The sequence below is a fragment of the Genypterus blacodes genome, unplaced genomic scaffold, assembly GCF_046128005.1.
Source record: "Genypterus blacodes isolate CSIRO-AG114 ecotype Tasmania unplaced genomic scaffold, CSIRO-AGI_Gbla_v1 ptg000055l_1, whole genome shotgun sequence".
Lineage (NCBI taxonomy): Eukaryota > Metazoa > Chordata > Actinopteri > Ophidiiformes > Ophidiidae > Genypterus > Genypterus blacodes.
The window spans coordinates 2,148,231-2,161,290 of NW_027466867.1; the positions used below are offsets into that span (position 1 = coordinate 2,148,231).

General features: G+C 51.6%; 1 protein-coding gene across 1 annotated transcript; it reads left to right on the forward strand.

Annotated features, from left to right (window-relative positions):
* Positions 1 to 468: 468 nt before the first annotated feature.
* Positions 469 to 12,986, forward strand: gpam (glycerol-3-phosphate acyltransferase, mitochondrial). The gene is made up of 21 exons (XM_076152261.1): positions 469 to 633; positions 3,401 to 3,553; positions 3,660 to 3,779; positions 3,931 to 4,004; positions 4,668 to 4,781; positions 4,881 to 5,030; positions 5,256 to 5,355; positions 5,451 to 5,587; positions 5,664 to 5,763; positions 6,764 to 6,976; positions 7,177 to 7,290; positions 7,522 to 7,607; positions 8,177 to 8,283; positions 9,418 to 9,488; positions 9,778 to 10,045; positions 10,141 to 10,298; positions 10,443 to 10,520; positions 10,634 to 10,771; positions 10,909 to 11,098; positions 11,990 to 12,048; positions 12,156 to 12,986. The coding sequence occupies exons 2-21, from the start codon at positions 3,470 to 3,472 to the stop codon at positions 12,270 to 12,272; spliced, it is 2,478 nt and encodes an 825-aa protein (XP_076008376.1). The 5' UTR covers positions 469 to 633; positions 3,401 to 3,469; the 3' UTR covers positions 12,273 to 12,986.
* Positions 12,987 to 13,060: the final 74 nt, after the last annotated feature.

Consider the following 13,060-nt stretch of genomic DNA (forward strand, 5'->3'; position numbering starts at 1 on the left):
TGTCTAAATGTTTTTGATGTTGTTGCACAGTTTATTGTCCTAAAGTAACTAAAAGTGACTTTCCTGTTTTATTTTCGAAGATTAGAGGCCTAAACTTCAAAATAAAAGCGGTTAAAATGATGCAATACATATAAATTTTAACTGATTTGAATCAATTTGAATTAGACAGATAAATAGCTGTAGTTTGATTAATGAATGATATTAATGAAATGAATATATTTAGTTATGAGCAATGTCTAGAAGACAGACATGACAATGATGCATTATTGGTGCCCACAATGCAATCAAAAATAAGAAATGGTGGCCAAAGTGAGTGTCATAGCAGCTAAAAACACAGCAAGATACTTAAAAGTACGATTCAATAATAAAACTGTGATTCGAAAATGCAGCAGCTGAATGAACAACAGCGGGGGGTGAGATGAACCACGGTGCCCTCTGCTGGCTTCTTGCGGAACAGCAGCCCGGTGTACCAAAACAGCGTTGCAGCCCCCCTGTCACACATCTCCGCCTCAGAGGAGAACAACGCAGAGAACACGGAGGCGCTAATTGCCACAAAGCGAGACTAGGACCGCAGCTTTAAACACCATTTTATCGATTTACTGAGATATGATTCAACGCGGCGTCACATCCGAGGTAAGCGAGGTTTGTTCTCTACGGAGCTACGCTAACCGGCGCGGCGCGTGTTAGCTCCCCCCCGTGCTAATGCTGCGTTTGCGTTCACATGGACACTATAGGTCATTCTATACACGCAAGGCATTAAAAAGACAAATGCGACGGAATTTAGCCATAACACGCTGAAAAGTCCGGGTGTTCACTTTATATTGACGCTAAGGTGTAACATGCGGGGACATAGCGGTTTATACTTCAGTGATTTAACACAACCCAGCCCTTATAACGCGTGAGGTGTTGGTTAGCTTTGTTAGCCGGTCGCTGCAGACCCAGAGCCTGAAGCCTCCATTGAGGTCATCGCAATCCGGTTATTGTATAGAAAATAAGCTCAGACAGGCGAGACTCGGGTGTGTGAGTGTGTGTGTCATTGTTATCTGCAGTCCATCTGTCACACGGACACTTGTACTGTTTGACCCGCTTACTGGCTGCAGACAGACGGATTAACCGTCTGATCGTGTGCTTAGAGATCGACTTTGTATCGGGAAAAGAAGCAATAGTGTCTTTAACGGCCTCGTATGTTTTAATGTGAAAGTCTTTGTTCCGGTTGATATTGGTGCAGATTCAGTGTCACTGTACTGCTGATAATTGGATTATTGCAGGGTAATCTGTAACGTGATGAATGATAGTGTGGCGTGATCTGCACATGTTCACCACCCCCCATACACACACACACACGCACGCACACACACACACACACACACACCCCATATTACAGTACTTCCCTGCAATACACTCTTCCCAGCTGGCTTAATACATTTACATTAAACTTAATCAATGCTGCTGCTTACAGGAGGAACTACCATATATGGGTGTGAGCTTTAGAACCCTTATTGGATTCCCCACACACTCACAAATTCAGAATAGAATTCCAACCGTTTCCCTCTTGTTTGGGAGCTAAGGCAGCGTGAGTGATGTCTGTGAGGACAGCGGGTCATACATGTGCGAGCGGCTTTTGTTTTATACGGTTTGAAGGTGATGGGAGGCACCGGCGTCTCCACCTCGGTGCAGCGTCACTCCTCAGCTTCTCTGTTTTCGCTCCCAGCAAAGTCACCCCATCCTCCGGCGTTCTCCCGGTCGTTGACCCTCTGGAGCGCCCAGTTTCTCTCCCCCTCATCAGTGTGCGTGTCGCCTACTAGCCCACAATGCTGCAACGGAACAATGGCTGGAAAGTGCATTCATCAGTCATTGGCCACCGGTCAGGCAGGGACGGGAGGAGGGGGGGCAGAGGGGGGGGGGCATGTTTTGCCAAGAGGCCCCAACGTCTGCTGTCACCCTCGGATTCATTAGGGAGGACACACACAGACACACACACACAGTTTCATTAGGGTGTGTTCATTCATAAAGTGTCACTGACCCATTTCCACTGCGACGAGAGATCGTGTCCGAGGAGTTTCCTTTTTAATTACACCCACGCTCTCTTTACGCTCCTGCCTCTGCCTCCCCAGGCTCCTCCTGTGTCCCTGGAGACTCCATGTTAGATTATCAGCTCTGATTCCATTTAAGTATAGACGTAGCGGCGTCATTGCAGTAAAGCAAAGTCAGCTGACGTTCATTTAAGCTCACAAATAATCAATCTCACGCACGTGCTCCCACACTTGTAGACATTAGGGCCTTATCTCATCAATCAAGCCGAGTTAGAGGCCGTTCAAGCAAATCACGGGGAAAATGTCAACAATGGGAAAGATTAGTATGGAAGTATTTCCCCCGCCTGAAACCAGTTTATGGTTAAGAAGAAAGTGTTTGCCTCCAGCCGGTTGTACGCTGTGTGATCAGAAGAATGCTGACGTGTCGCCGGCTCCTTGTCCGCTTTACGACTTCACTTCTGCTTCTTCACCGTAGGCCGCCGCACGTCTTCATTACACTCGCCTCAGGCACGCTGTGGGTTTGTCATAGGATGGTGTTTTTTTATTATTGCTGTTCTCTAAAGTCTAAATACAGCCAGAGGCAAGAAAACACAATATTCCATCTCTGTTTGCTCGTACTTTGCTCTAATGAGGCTCAGGGCTTTGAGATTAGTCGCATTTGGATTATTTTAGAGTTTAAGAAAAGCTCGACTGTTCATTGATGGTTGATTATGATAATCTGTGAAGGGTTGTTGTTAAGTTTCTCATTAACACAGGTGTGACACAAGCGAGGGGTTAAATTTAGACTTAAATTAAGACAGCGGGGAGCTGCCTGGATACCATGTAACCATAACGCCACCTCGTCCCCAGCCTCCTCTCCTCTCCTCTCCTCTCCTCTCTTCTCTGCATAACTAGTTTCTCCCGTCAGTAGGAGTCACACTGCTGTCACTCCGTCCATAACCCCCACGTCTCCGGTTGTTGTGTAATAATTTGTCAGTTACTCCCCCCGCCCCCCATTTGTGGTACGGGGAGCCGCGTGTCGTCAAACAATGTAACTCTCATGAATCTTTACTGGGATAATCTGGCCTTCAACTGGAGGAGCAGGTGTAGCAGTCCCAGCTCCAACCAGCAGAGGGACGTGTGTGTGTATGTGTGTGTGTGTGTGTGTGTGTGTGTGTGTGTGTGTGTGTGTGTGTGTGTGTGTGTGTGTGTGTGTGTGTGTGTGTGTGTGTGTGTGTGTGTGTGTGTGTGTGTGTGTGTGTGTGTGTGTGTGTGTGTGTGTGTGTGTGATTGTCAGCCTCCAGACGCAGGTGTGACCTCGTTGCCACGCAAGAGTCGTTTACATCAAGTCCTTTCATGTCTAACCTGTGTGTATACCTGTCTTGCAGCGTGCCAGCTAGTGGTGTGTGTGTGTGTGTGCGTGAGACCCCGAGGGAGCCGACAGGAAAGGCGGGACGATGGAGTTGTCAGACGGCCTCCTGCTGCAGGTCAACAACGGGGAGCAGTGGTGCAACCGCGCCAAACAGCCCAGCGACGACTCGGTACGCCGCAGATCACCACGGAAACACCAGCTCAATTCGATTACTCCCCCCGCCCCTCCGCTCCCTTATTGATATTGACGTTTGTGTGTGAATGTGTGTGTGGCAGGACCGCAGCTCCAGCCCGTCGGTGCTGCGCTGCGTGGCGAGCACGTGGAAGGAGGGCCTGCTCAACAGGAAGAGGCCTTTCGTGGGCCGCTGCTGCCACTCCTGCACGCCACAGAGTCGGGTAAGGTTACGCACGCCTCACTTGTGACCGCAGCACGCTCGGGTCATCTAATGCTGCCTCGTTTATAAGCCACGCCCCCCTGCTCATCTCCTCTTCTCCTTCTTCTTCTCCTTGTGGTTTGTGTTGTTGCTGTTGTGGTTGTGTGTCGCAGGAGAGGCTGTTCAACCTCAGCATTCCCTCTCTGGGATTGCGCAACGTGATCTACATCAATGAGACCCACACCAGGTAAACAAAGCAAACTCCCCCAAACACTCCCGACCCCCCCCCCCCCCCCCCCCCCCCCCGGTTACATCGACCTCAGACTAGACAGAACACACACACGAGATAAAGAACGCCACGGGAACAAACGGGACAGGATCCAGGTCAACTTCCATAAATGTCTTGAACGTACGAGAGCAGTTTGCAATGGATAGATAGATAGATAGATAGATGGATGGATGGATGGATGGATGGATGAATAATAGATGGTGGTGTTTGTCAGCGGACACCAGGCAGGAGGATCCAGTGACCGACCTTAAGGAGGCAAAAGTCAACCAAAATCAAGCAGCTTCATACCTTTAGAGATATGATAACCGCAGTGTCGGTGTGATTAGAGAGAGAGTTTGGCGTCCTGTGGGTGGAGACGCCTTCAGGGTGCACGACAGGACGAGTGGAGTTAGTTTATATACGCACGGTTCTGTTCTGCACCGCCTCAGAGTTCAGTCAGAGACAGAGGACAAGGAGGAGAAACGTCTCTCTGGCACTCTCTCACCTGGAGCGTGTGAGGAAAGTGATGATGTCGACAAGGGCAAACAGAAAGTGACCGTAGTCGAGGTGACAGTTCTTTACATCTGCAGCGTCCATCTTATACGCGTGGGTGTGTGTGTGTGTGTGTGTGTGCCCGTGTAGGCAGCGGGGCTGGCTGGCACGCCGGCTCAGCTACGTCCTCTTCGTCATGGAGAGAGACATTCACAAGGACATGTTCACCAGGAACGTGGTGGACAACGTGCTCAACAACAGCAGGTAGGAGTCCACACAAACACACGCACACACAAACACACACACGTCCCACTTTGAGGCAACCAAAGCCGAGACGCAGACCGTTGCCGTGGTGTTTTACAGAGTGGAGAGCGCCATCGCCGACGTGGCCGCAGACTCGGACCTGCCGGCCGGCCAGCTGGGCCACGAGCTGAAGGCCGTCAGCAGAGTGAAGCAGAAAGCCCGAGCCTTCCTGCAGGAGATGGTGGCCAACATCTCGCCGGCCTTCATCAGGTCAGACGGCGAGTCACACCGGCATGACACACACACACAGACACACACAGACACACACAGACACACACAGACACACACACGCACTCTCTTAGGTGGAAAAAACCTGGATACCATCTGCCATGTTGCTCTGCTGTCACACGCAGAAGCTCGCAGTGAATGAGTGCGTAACCGTGCCAACCTCCTCCTCCCCCCTCCCTCCCTCCCTCCCTCCCTCCCTCCTCTCAGGCTGACCGGCTGGGTGCTCCTCCGGCTCTTTAATGGCTTCTTCTGGAGCATCCAGATCCACAAGGGCCAGCTGGAGATGGTCAAGAGAGCGGCGATCGAGGTCAGCATCAACTCCACACACACACACGTACACACACACTTCACCTACGTAATACAGCTCAGGGAATTTAAGGAGCTGCATCCGTGTCTTCGCAGCAAAACGTGCCCATGGTCTTCCTCCCCGTTCACAAGTCTCACATCGACTACCTGCTGATCACCTTGATCCTCTTCTGCCACAACATCAAGGCGCCGCACATCGCCGCCGGCAACAACCTGAACATCCCCATCCTCAGGTAAAGCAGAAGCCCGTCCCGCCGTCTGAACTGCGACGTCGCCGCCCGTCGTACTAACGGTCCCTTTCTGTTTCAGCACCTTGATCCGCAAACTGGGGGGATTCTTCATCCGCCGGAAAATGGAGGAGACGGGCGACGGGAAGAAGGACGTTCTGTACCGATCGCTCCTTCACGCCGTAAGTCTCCGGCAGCAGATTGTACGCGGGAAAGAGCCTCAGTGGAGCGCGGGGGAACGTTGAACTGATCGATAGTTTCACACAATAATCATTCCAAAAGCCAAACAGTTTGATTTCTCCCAACAAATGTGTGAGTTTGCGTCTCGGGAGGGAAACAGGCGGTCGGTAGTTTAATGTGTTTTTAATGGCGTAGGAGCTCCATTAGTGTGTGTGAGAGTCACTGCTTTAATGTGGCTTAACAAGCTTAGCTGAAGTGGAGCAGATAAGAGGCGTAACAACATCATCATCATCATCATATAAGAGCTTCATCAGCACAAAGCACTTTGTTTGTGGATGGAAGGAGATCGACTCGTTCAGCAGATTTAAGTTCTCAATCACACCAAAGAAACAATGTGAATGATCATTCTGAACGTCTGTGGGGTTAATGACCTGCAGTCGTTCAGATCGACCAATCACACGATGGGAATCTTGCGAATTGTGATGATGACGCTTTCGGCCGCCTCGGTCACGCTCTCGTCTCAGGCCGACACGTGCGGCCGCGCCTCCTCTGGTGAAAGCTGTAAACGCTGCGGTCTGGGTCTATTTTGGAAGCTGCTCCTCTCCGAAGTGTGTTTGTGTGTGTGCATGTGTGTGTGTGCAAGCATGCGTGTGTGTGTGTGTGTGTGGCGCGAGAGGAGCAGCTGCACATACTGTAGTCGCCGCGGCACGCTCGCCCCCTGTGTGAGGGGGTCGAAGCTGCAGGTGACGGCAGCTGCATGGCCTGACTTGACCGTGTGTGTGTGTGTGTGTGTGTGTGTGTGTGTGTGTGTGTGTGGATTGGAGAGCATTTTGCAGCAAGTTATTGATCCTTATGCATCAGTGTCACTTTTCACTAAGTGTATGTCCAAATATCTGACCCACTTTCCTCCAACCACCCTCCTTAACATTCTTCCTTGTTTCACCTGTGTCTCTCTCTCCCTCTCTCCTTCCTCTCTTCTTCTTCTGTGGCCTAACCCTGCAGTACACGGAGGAACTGATGCGTCAGAAGCAGTTCCTGGAGGTTTACCTGGAGGGCACGCGCTCCCGCAGCGGCAAGCCGTCCCCGGCGCGTGCGGGCATGCTGTCCATCGTTGTGGACACGCTCTGCACCGGCACCATCCCCGACGTGCTGGTGGTGCCCGTCGGCATCTCCTATGACCGCATCATCGAGGGAAACTACAATAGCGAGCAGCTGGTGAGGGCGCCGCCGCGTCTCTTTAGGTCTGCGGCGTGTTTGTGGTCACTGAGGGTCAGAGCGGCTTTAAGGAAAGGGGAGGAGCCGAGGCTTGACCCAGAAAATGTTGCCAGAGGGATATAAACGGCCTTAAGTGTGTTGCCGTGTGTGATTGTTGACATGGTAACATCTTTGCCCCCCCTCCCCCTCCATCTCACCAGGGGAAACCTAAGAAGAACGAGAGCTTGTGGGGGATCGCGTGCGGCGTCTTCAGGATGCTGAGGAAGAACTACGGCTGCGTTCGCGTCGACTTCAATCAGCCCTTCTCCCTGAAGGTCACTGACCACACACACACACACAGTATTCATACTGTGTCAGTCATGTGGTCTAACTTTGTGTGTGTGTGTGTGTGTGTGTGTGTGTGTGTGTGTGTGTGTGTGTGTGTGTGTGTGTGTGTGTGTGTGTGTGTGTGTGTGTGTGTGTGTGTGTGTGTGTGTGTGTGTGTGTGTGTGTGTGTGTGTGTGTGTGTGTGTGTGTGTGTGTGTGTGTGTGTGTGTCACATGTAGGAGTACCTCGACACACAGAGAAGTCGTCATATTCCACCTCCTATGTCCTTGGAGCAGACTTTGGTGCCCACCATCATATCTGCTCAGTAAGTGCACACACACACACACACACACACACACACACACACACACACACACACACACACACACACACACACTCTTGTCCTTTAAACTCTGACAATTAACACACAGGGGACCCTCAGACCCCCCTCCCTCCCTCCCTCCCTCCCTCCCTCCTCCCTCAGTCAGCTGACATGAGGACCTTGGGGGGCCGGTGTGTGTGTGTGGGGGGGGGGGGGGGGGGGGGGGGGGGGAAGAGAGGGGTCACTTCAGGTCAACGCCGTCCCTCTGTCACAATAATAAACCTCCTACAGTCACGAGGACGACGGCATTCCAGCCCAGCTGCTCTCAGATCTGCAGTCTGGCTGACATTGTAATTTGTTGGTATCAAACAGACGGACACATTCCATTTCAAAACAACAAGGAATGCATAAAAGTGAACGTTGCCGAGGTGTTAACGTTCAGATAACATTTAGTTTAAGTATAAAGGGACAAATTAGGGAATTGCAGCCTAAACAATGAGTGTGTATACATGATAACACACATCTGAGGTCACTGTTTTCTTTCATATTGCTGATGTGTGGTTTCCCCTCAGACCTGATAACCTCCTGAACGAGGGCCAGGGGGAGGAAGAGCAGGAGCTGCCCGACGAGATCTGCAGGCGGCAACTCATCAACAACCTGGCCAAGCACGTCATCTTCAGTGAGTCAAAGGCACCGACCTACACACACACACACACACGCCCCAGCTCACGCCATAATGCTTTTGTAAACGCGTTCACTGCTGCAGATGGAACTCTAAAAGACTCTAAACTACGAGCTCACGTCACGTTTCCTCTTATATGAACTGATGTCTGGGCTGAAAGTGTTGTAACTCAACTAAAAAGCTTTATTATAAGGCTGAATTCATCTTTATGTTCATTTAAGCTAAAGCCTTTCATTTGCTTTCATCTCGTCCGAGCCCTTTCGTGTGTGTGTGTGTGTGTGTGTGTGTGTGTGTGTGTGTGTGTGTGTGTGTGTGTGTGTGTGTGTGTGTGTGTGTGTGTGTGTGTGTGTGTGTGTGTGTGTGTGTGTGTGTGTGTGTGTGTGTGTGTGTGTGTGTGTGTGTGTGTGTGTGTGTGTGTGTGTGTGTGTGTGTGTGTGGTGCACCTGCTCGCCATCTGCAAAGGAAGCAGCGGCGACACTCGATCCATCATCACCGCCTCGTCTAATTGAAATCCAACACAGCGGCGCCTCAGTCCGTCCGCTTCACGTCGCTCTGGGCTCTCTCTCTCTCTCTCTCTCTCTCTCTCTCTCTCTCTCTCTCTCTCTCTCTCTCTCTCTCTCTCTCTCTCTCTCGCTCTTGGGTAGCGCAACCCAAACCGGTTCTCCCCAGCTCATTCAGCTGCATTCCCCTCCACAGGCACCGCTTCTTCTTTTCTCTTTTTTTTCTCCCATCTTCACCCTGAGCCAATCAGAGCGCCCGCAGCAGGATGGCATGTTGTTCTCAGCCAATAGGGCGGCGGGGAGGATAGTGGAGCAGAATAGGAGTGGAATTGCAGTCACGGCGGTGCTGCTTGGAAACATCCGACACGGCGCAGTGATGCTTTAACTGTTTTACATCTCACACACACACACACACACGCACACACTACCTGGCCACTCTCTTTCCAAGCCGTGAATAAAATGAACTCTCTTGGATCTCTATGACCTCATATTTGTTTGAGGGAGGTGTCACAGATAATCACTCCTTAAATTCTCTCATTTCTAATATTTAAGTGAAATATCTGAAACGTTTCTTTCGGCCTCCATGTCTCATTTGTTTCATTTATTCTGTTCCCTCTCTTTGTCTTCACAGCGGCTAATAAGTCATCGGCGATCATGTCCACGCACATCATCGCCTGTCTGCTGCTGTACAGACACAGACAGGTATGTCAAGCCCTCCTCCTCTTCCTCAGATTTCTCCTCCTCTCCCTTTAATTGCCTGATCTCTCCCCGTGGCTCTGTGTCCGTCCCGTCCCGCTCCCTCCCTCCCTGAAGGCAAGGTGATCCAAATGTCACAGCCCACTGCACCGTAGTGTCGCCGGCCTCCCTGTTAGAGAGAGAGCGGCCCGGTCTGTGGCTCTCCGCTGCCCCCTACAGGCAGAGAGATGTAAAGGAACTGTATTGGATTGCATCAGGAAAGCTTGGAATCACCTTCGCCCCTTTCCTTCTGCAGGGAGTGGTGCTGTCGAAGCTGGTGGAGGACTTCTTCAACATGAAGGAGGAGATCCTGTCGCGGGACTTTGACCTGGGCTTCTCGGGGAACTCTGAGGACGTGGTGATGCGAGCGCTGCACCTGCTGGGGAACTGCGTCAACGTGGCCAGCGGCTCCAGCCGCAACGGCGAGTTCACCGTCGCCCCCAGCCAGGCGGTGCCGGCCCTCTTCGAGCTCAACTTCTATAGCAACGGCCTTTTCCACGTCTTCATCTCCGACGCCATCATCGGTGCGGCGCCACGTCACGGCCCACGTGTTTGCAGATGCATCCAGGGTAAATTCCCTCCTGTTTGACGGCGTCTCTTTGTCTATTTTGGTCCCCAGCCTGCAGCGTCCTGGCGTTGCAACGGGAGCTGCTGGCCGAGTCGGAGCCTCACCTGCACCCCGACTGCCCCCACAGCCTCCCGCTCAGCCAGGAGAGGCTCATCCGCATGGCCGCCGGACTCTCGCACTTCCTTATCAATGAGGTCGCCGTTGCACCGGTACGTCCTGCCATTTGTAGATAAGGAACCACAACAACTGACTGTTGGCTGGCAACGCTCCAAGAGTATGACGCATCTGTTGGTTGTGAGTCAGCGTTTAATGTGTGTGTGTGTGTGTGTGTCCCCTCCTCTCTGCCCCCTCAGCCCTGTCTGACCATTTACCAGGTGTTCCTCGACGCGGTGACCCGGCTGATCCAGTATGGAGTCCTGTATGTAGCAGAGGTCAGTTTACACCATGAAGGCCTGCATTACACAACGCTTCTGCCAATGTGAAGAGCTGGATGAGACCCGGACGGTCAAATGTGTGTGTGTGTGTGTGTGTGTGTGTGTGCCAGGAGGACCAGGAGGAGCTGAGCCCCAGCCCCACAGAGGAGCCCTGGCCCAAGAAGTTCCCCGAGCCCCTCTCCTGGAGGAGCGACGAGGAGGACGAGGACAGCGACTTTGGGGAGGAGCAGAGAGATCGCTACCTGAAGGTCTGGACCCTCCTCATCCTCACATATCTGTCTAATGAACCGTGCGGAGCCGCTCGCTGACGCCCCCTCCCCCGGTCTGTCTCTCTCTCTCTCCTCTCTGTCTCTGTCCGTCTGTCTGTCCTCGGGTCCTCTTCCAGGTGAGCGTCTCAGCCGAGCACCAGGAGTTCTTCATCTTCCTGCAGCGGCTGCTCAGCCCCGTGCTGGAGGCGTACAGCGGCGCCGCGCTCTTCATCCACAGCCTGAGCCAACCCATGGCCGAGTCCGAGTACACGCAGAGGCTCTTCAGATACCTGCTGACCCGCACGGAGCGGGACGTGGCCGCATACGGTAACACACTCACACACTCCACCCTCAACTAGGGTGACCATTTCCATAACACCTAAAAGGAGGACATTATGCGGCATATCAATAAATGACCATGGTGTACATAGGACTCTGGTATACTCTCATTTACAATATAATTTTGTGTGGTTTGAAGATGTTTGTGTAGCTGAATAGGAAAAAATATTATTAATTAATTAATTATTATTAAATATGTGTGTCAGTATTCGGGTCTCTTCACATGTAGCAGCTCAGGACAGCACCTCTGTCATCATGGCTTCCAAGCCCCCACTGCCCCTCGGCCTGTTTATATCCTGCAGGGACTGGTACAAATAACAACATAGCAAGAATACTGTTATCAACCTTCAAAAATCTGTATTGTTTTCAACCCAATAAATATGAATATTTCATGTAGCCCCTCAGTGAAATCATAAGACTAGTGTACTCACCAAAATAGTTGATTGTCTATCTGCAATACTTCTGTTCTTTCCTGGCTGCATCCAAGAGTTTTTTTTTTTCCAATCAACTTCTTGTACACCTCTGTGCAGTAATAAGTGAAATTGACACACACTTGCGGAGCCTTGTTTACGTTTTTAACCAATGATATAGCGGATATTTATCTGACACCGCTCTTAGCCAATCAGCGGATCCGACATTGCGGGCAAGTGCACGCCGATACGGGTCCGTTTCGCGGGTCCGCTTCAGAAGCCGCGATACCTCCGCGGCGAATCCGTGGAGTCTTTTTGCTGTGTGGGTAGTGCCTCAAAAAGGAGGACAAATACGCGGACTGTCGACCGGCCTAAAGCCGGACTGTCTGGCCACCCTCCCCTCAACCCAGGTCTCACAGCTGAAGATGACTTCCTGTCCTCACCGTCTTCTTCTTCTTCTCTTGTCCAGGTGAAAGTGCGACACATTACCTGGTGAAGAACACAGTGAGGACGTTCAAAGAGCTCGGGGTGAGTGTGTGTGTGTACGTGTTCAGGTGGTGACATAATGCGGGATAATGGATCCAAAACAAGGAATCCATCACGTCTTGACTTCCTGTTCGTCTGAACCCCCGCAGGTCCTCAAGGAGCGAAGGGAGAACCGGGTGACGACCGTGGAGCTGAGCAGCACCTTTCTACCTCAGGCTAACCGGAACAAACTCCTGCAGTACATCTTAGGTTTCGCTCTGCTGTGACCCAGACCGGTCCGGCGCCGGTACGGTCCGACCCCGACCCTCCCAGGCTTCTTCTGACAAAAAAAGGGCTTCTATGGCGACTTCTAACCAATCCCAGGTGCTACTCTGTGGAAAGCTTTACCAGGAAGTGCCTTCACACGCAAAGAGCCGCTAACCGTTAGCTGTTAGCTGGAAGAAACTTGAAGCCAGTCTTCCCTTTCTGTTCCGTTCCACCAGTCCTGTTCCAGTCCCACCCTGACCCCTGACCCCCCAACACCCCCCCTGTTTTAGAACTGTGCAGCTGGTGAAACACACGTCGACTCCGTGAACCTTCGCCACCGACGCCTGAGAGGTTTTAACGTAATTAGAGGTTTTTAATTTACGGGAGAATTATACTCGAGCAGGTCAGTCAATAATCACTTTTACAGCAAAACCTAACAAAACAAAAGCTGCATCTTTGTCTATACAAGCAAGCAACCAATTATGCATCAAGCATCTAGGGAGACTTTCTGATGTGTGTGTACTCCGCCTGCTCTGTTGTAACATCGCTCTAATCTCTTCATTGTCATAGAGTAGCGAGTGGCGAGGTAAGAGGACGGGCTGGTGTGGACAGGAAGTTGTAATCAAGTCCATTCATGTAGCAACGTTATTTATTGTCCCGGCAAAATGTGTCTGAATCTAATCGAAACCTTGTGGATGAACCTGAGAGTTCATCAAGCATTCAAGCCTGAAGCGCTGGTGGGCGGGAAAAACTGCCATCTAGTCACACGGCGTGTCGTCGGTCGCCACTGGTATCCAAGTGCGCTCGG

Excerpts from the sequence above, each read along its gene's own strand:
- gpam (XM_076152261.1), top strand. The coding sequence starts at position 3,470 with ATGGAGTTGTCAGACGGCCTCCTGCTGCAGGTCAACAACGGGGAGCAG. Across the intron at positions 5,764-6,763 it reads ACCGATCGCTCCTTCACGCC|TACACGGAGGAACTGATGCG; the intron begins GTAAGTCTCCGG and ends CTAACCCTGCAG. Across the intron at positions 7,608-8,176 it reads CCCACCATCATATCTGCTCA|ACCTGATAACCTCCTGAACG; the intron begins GTAAGTGCACAC and ends GTTTCCCCTCAG.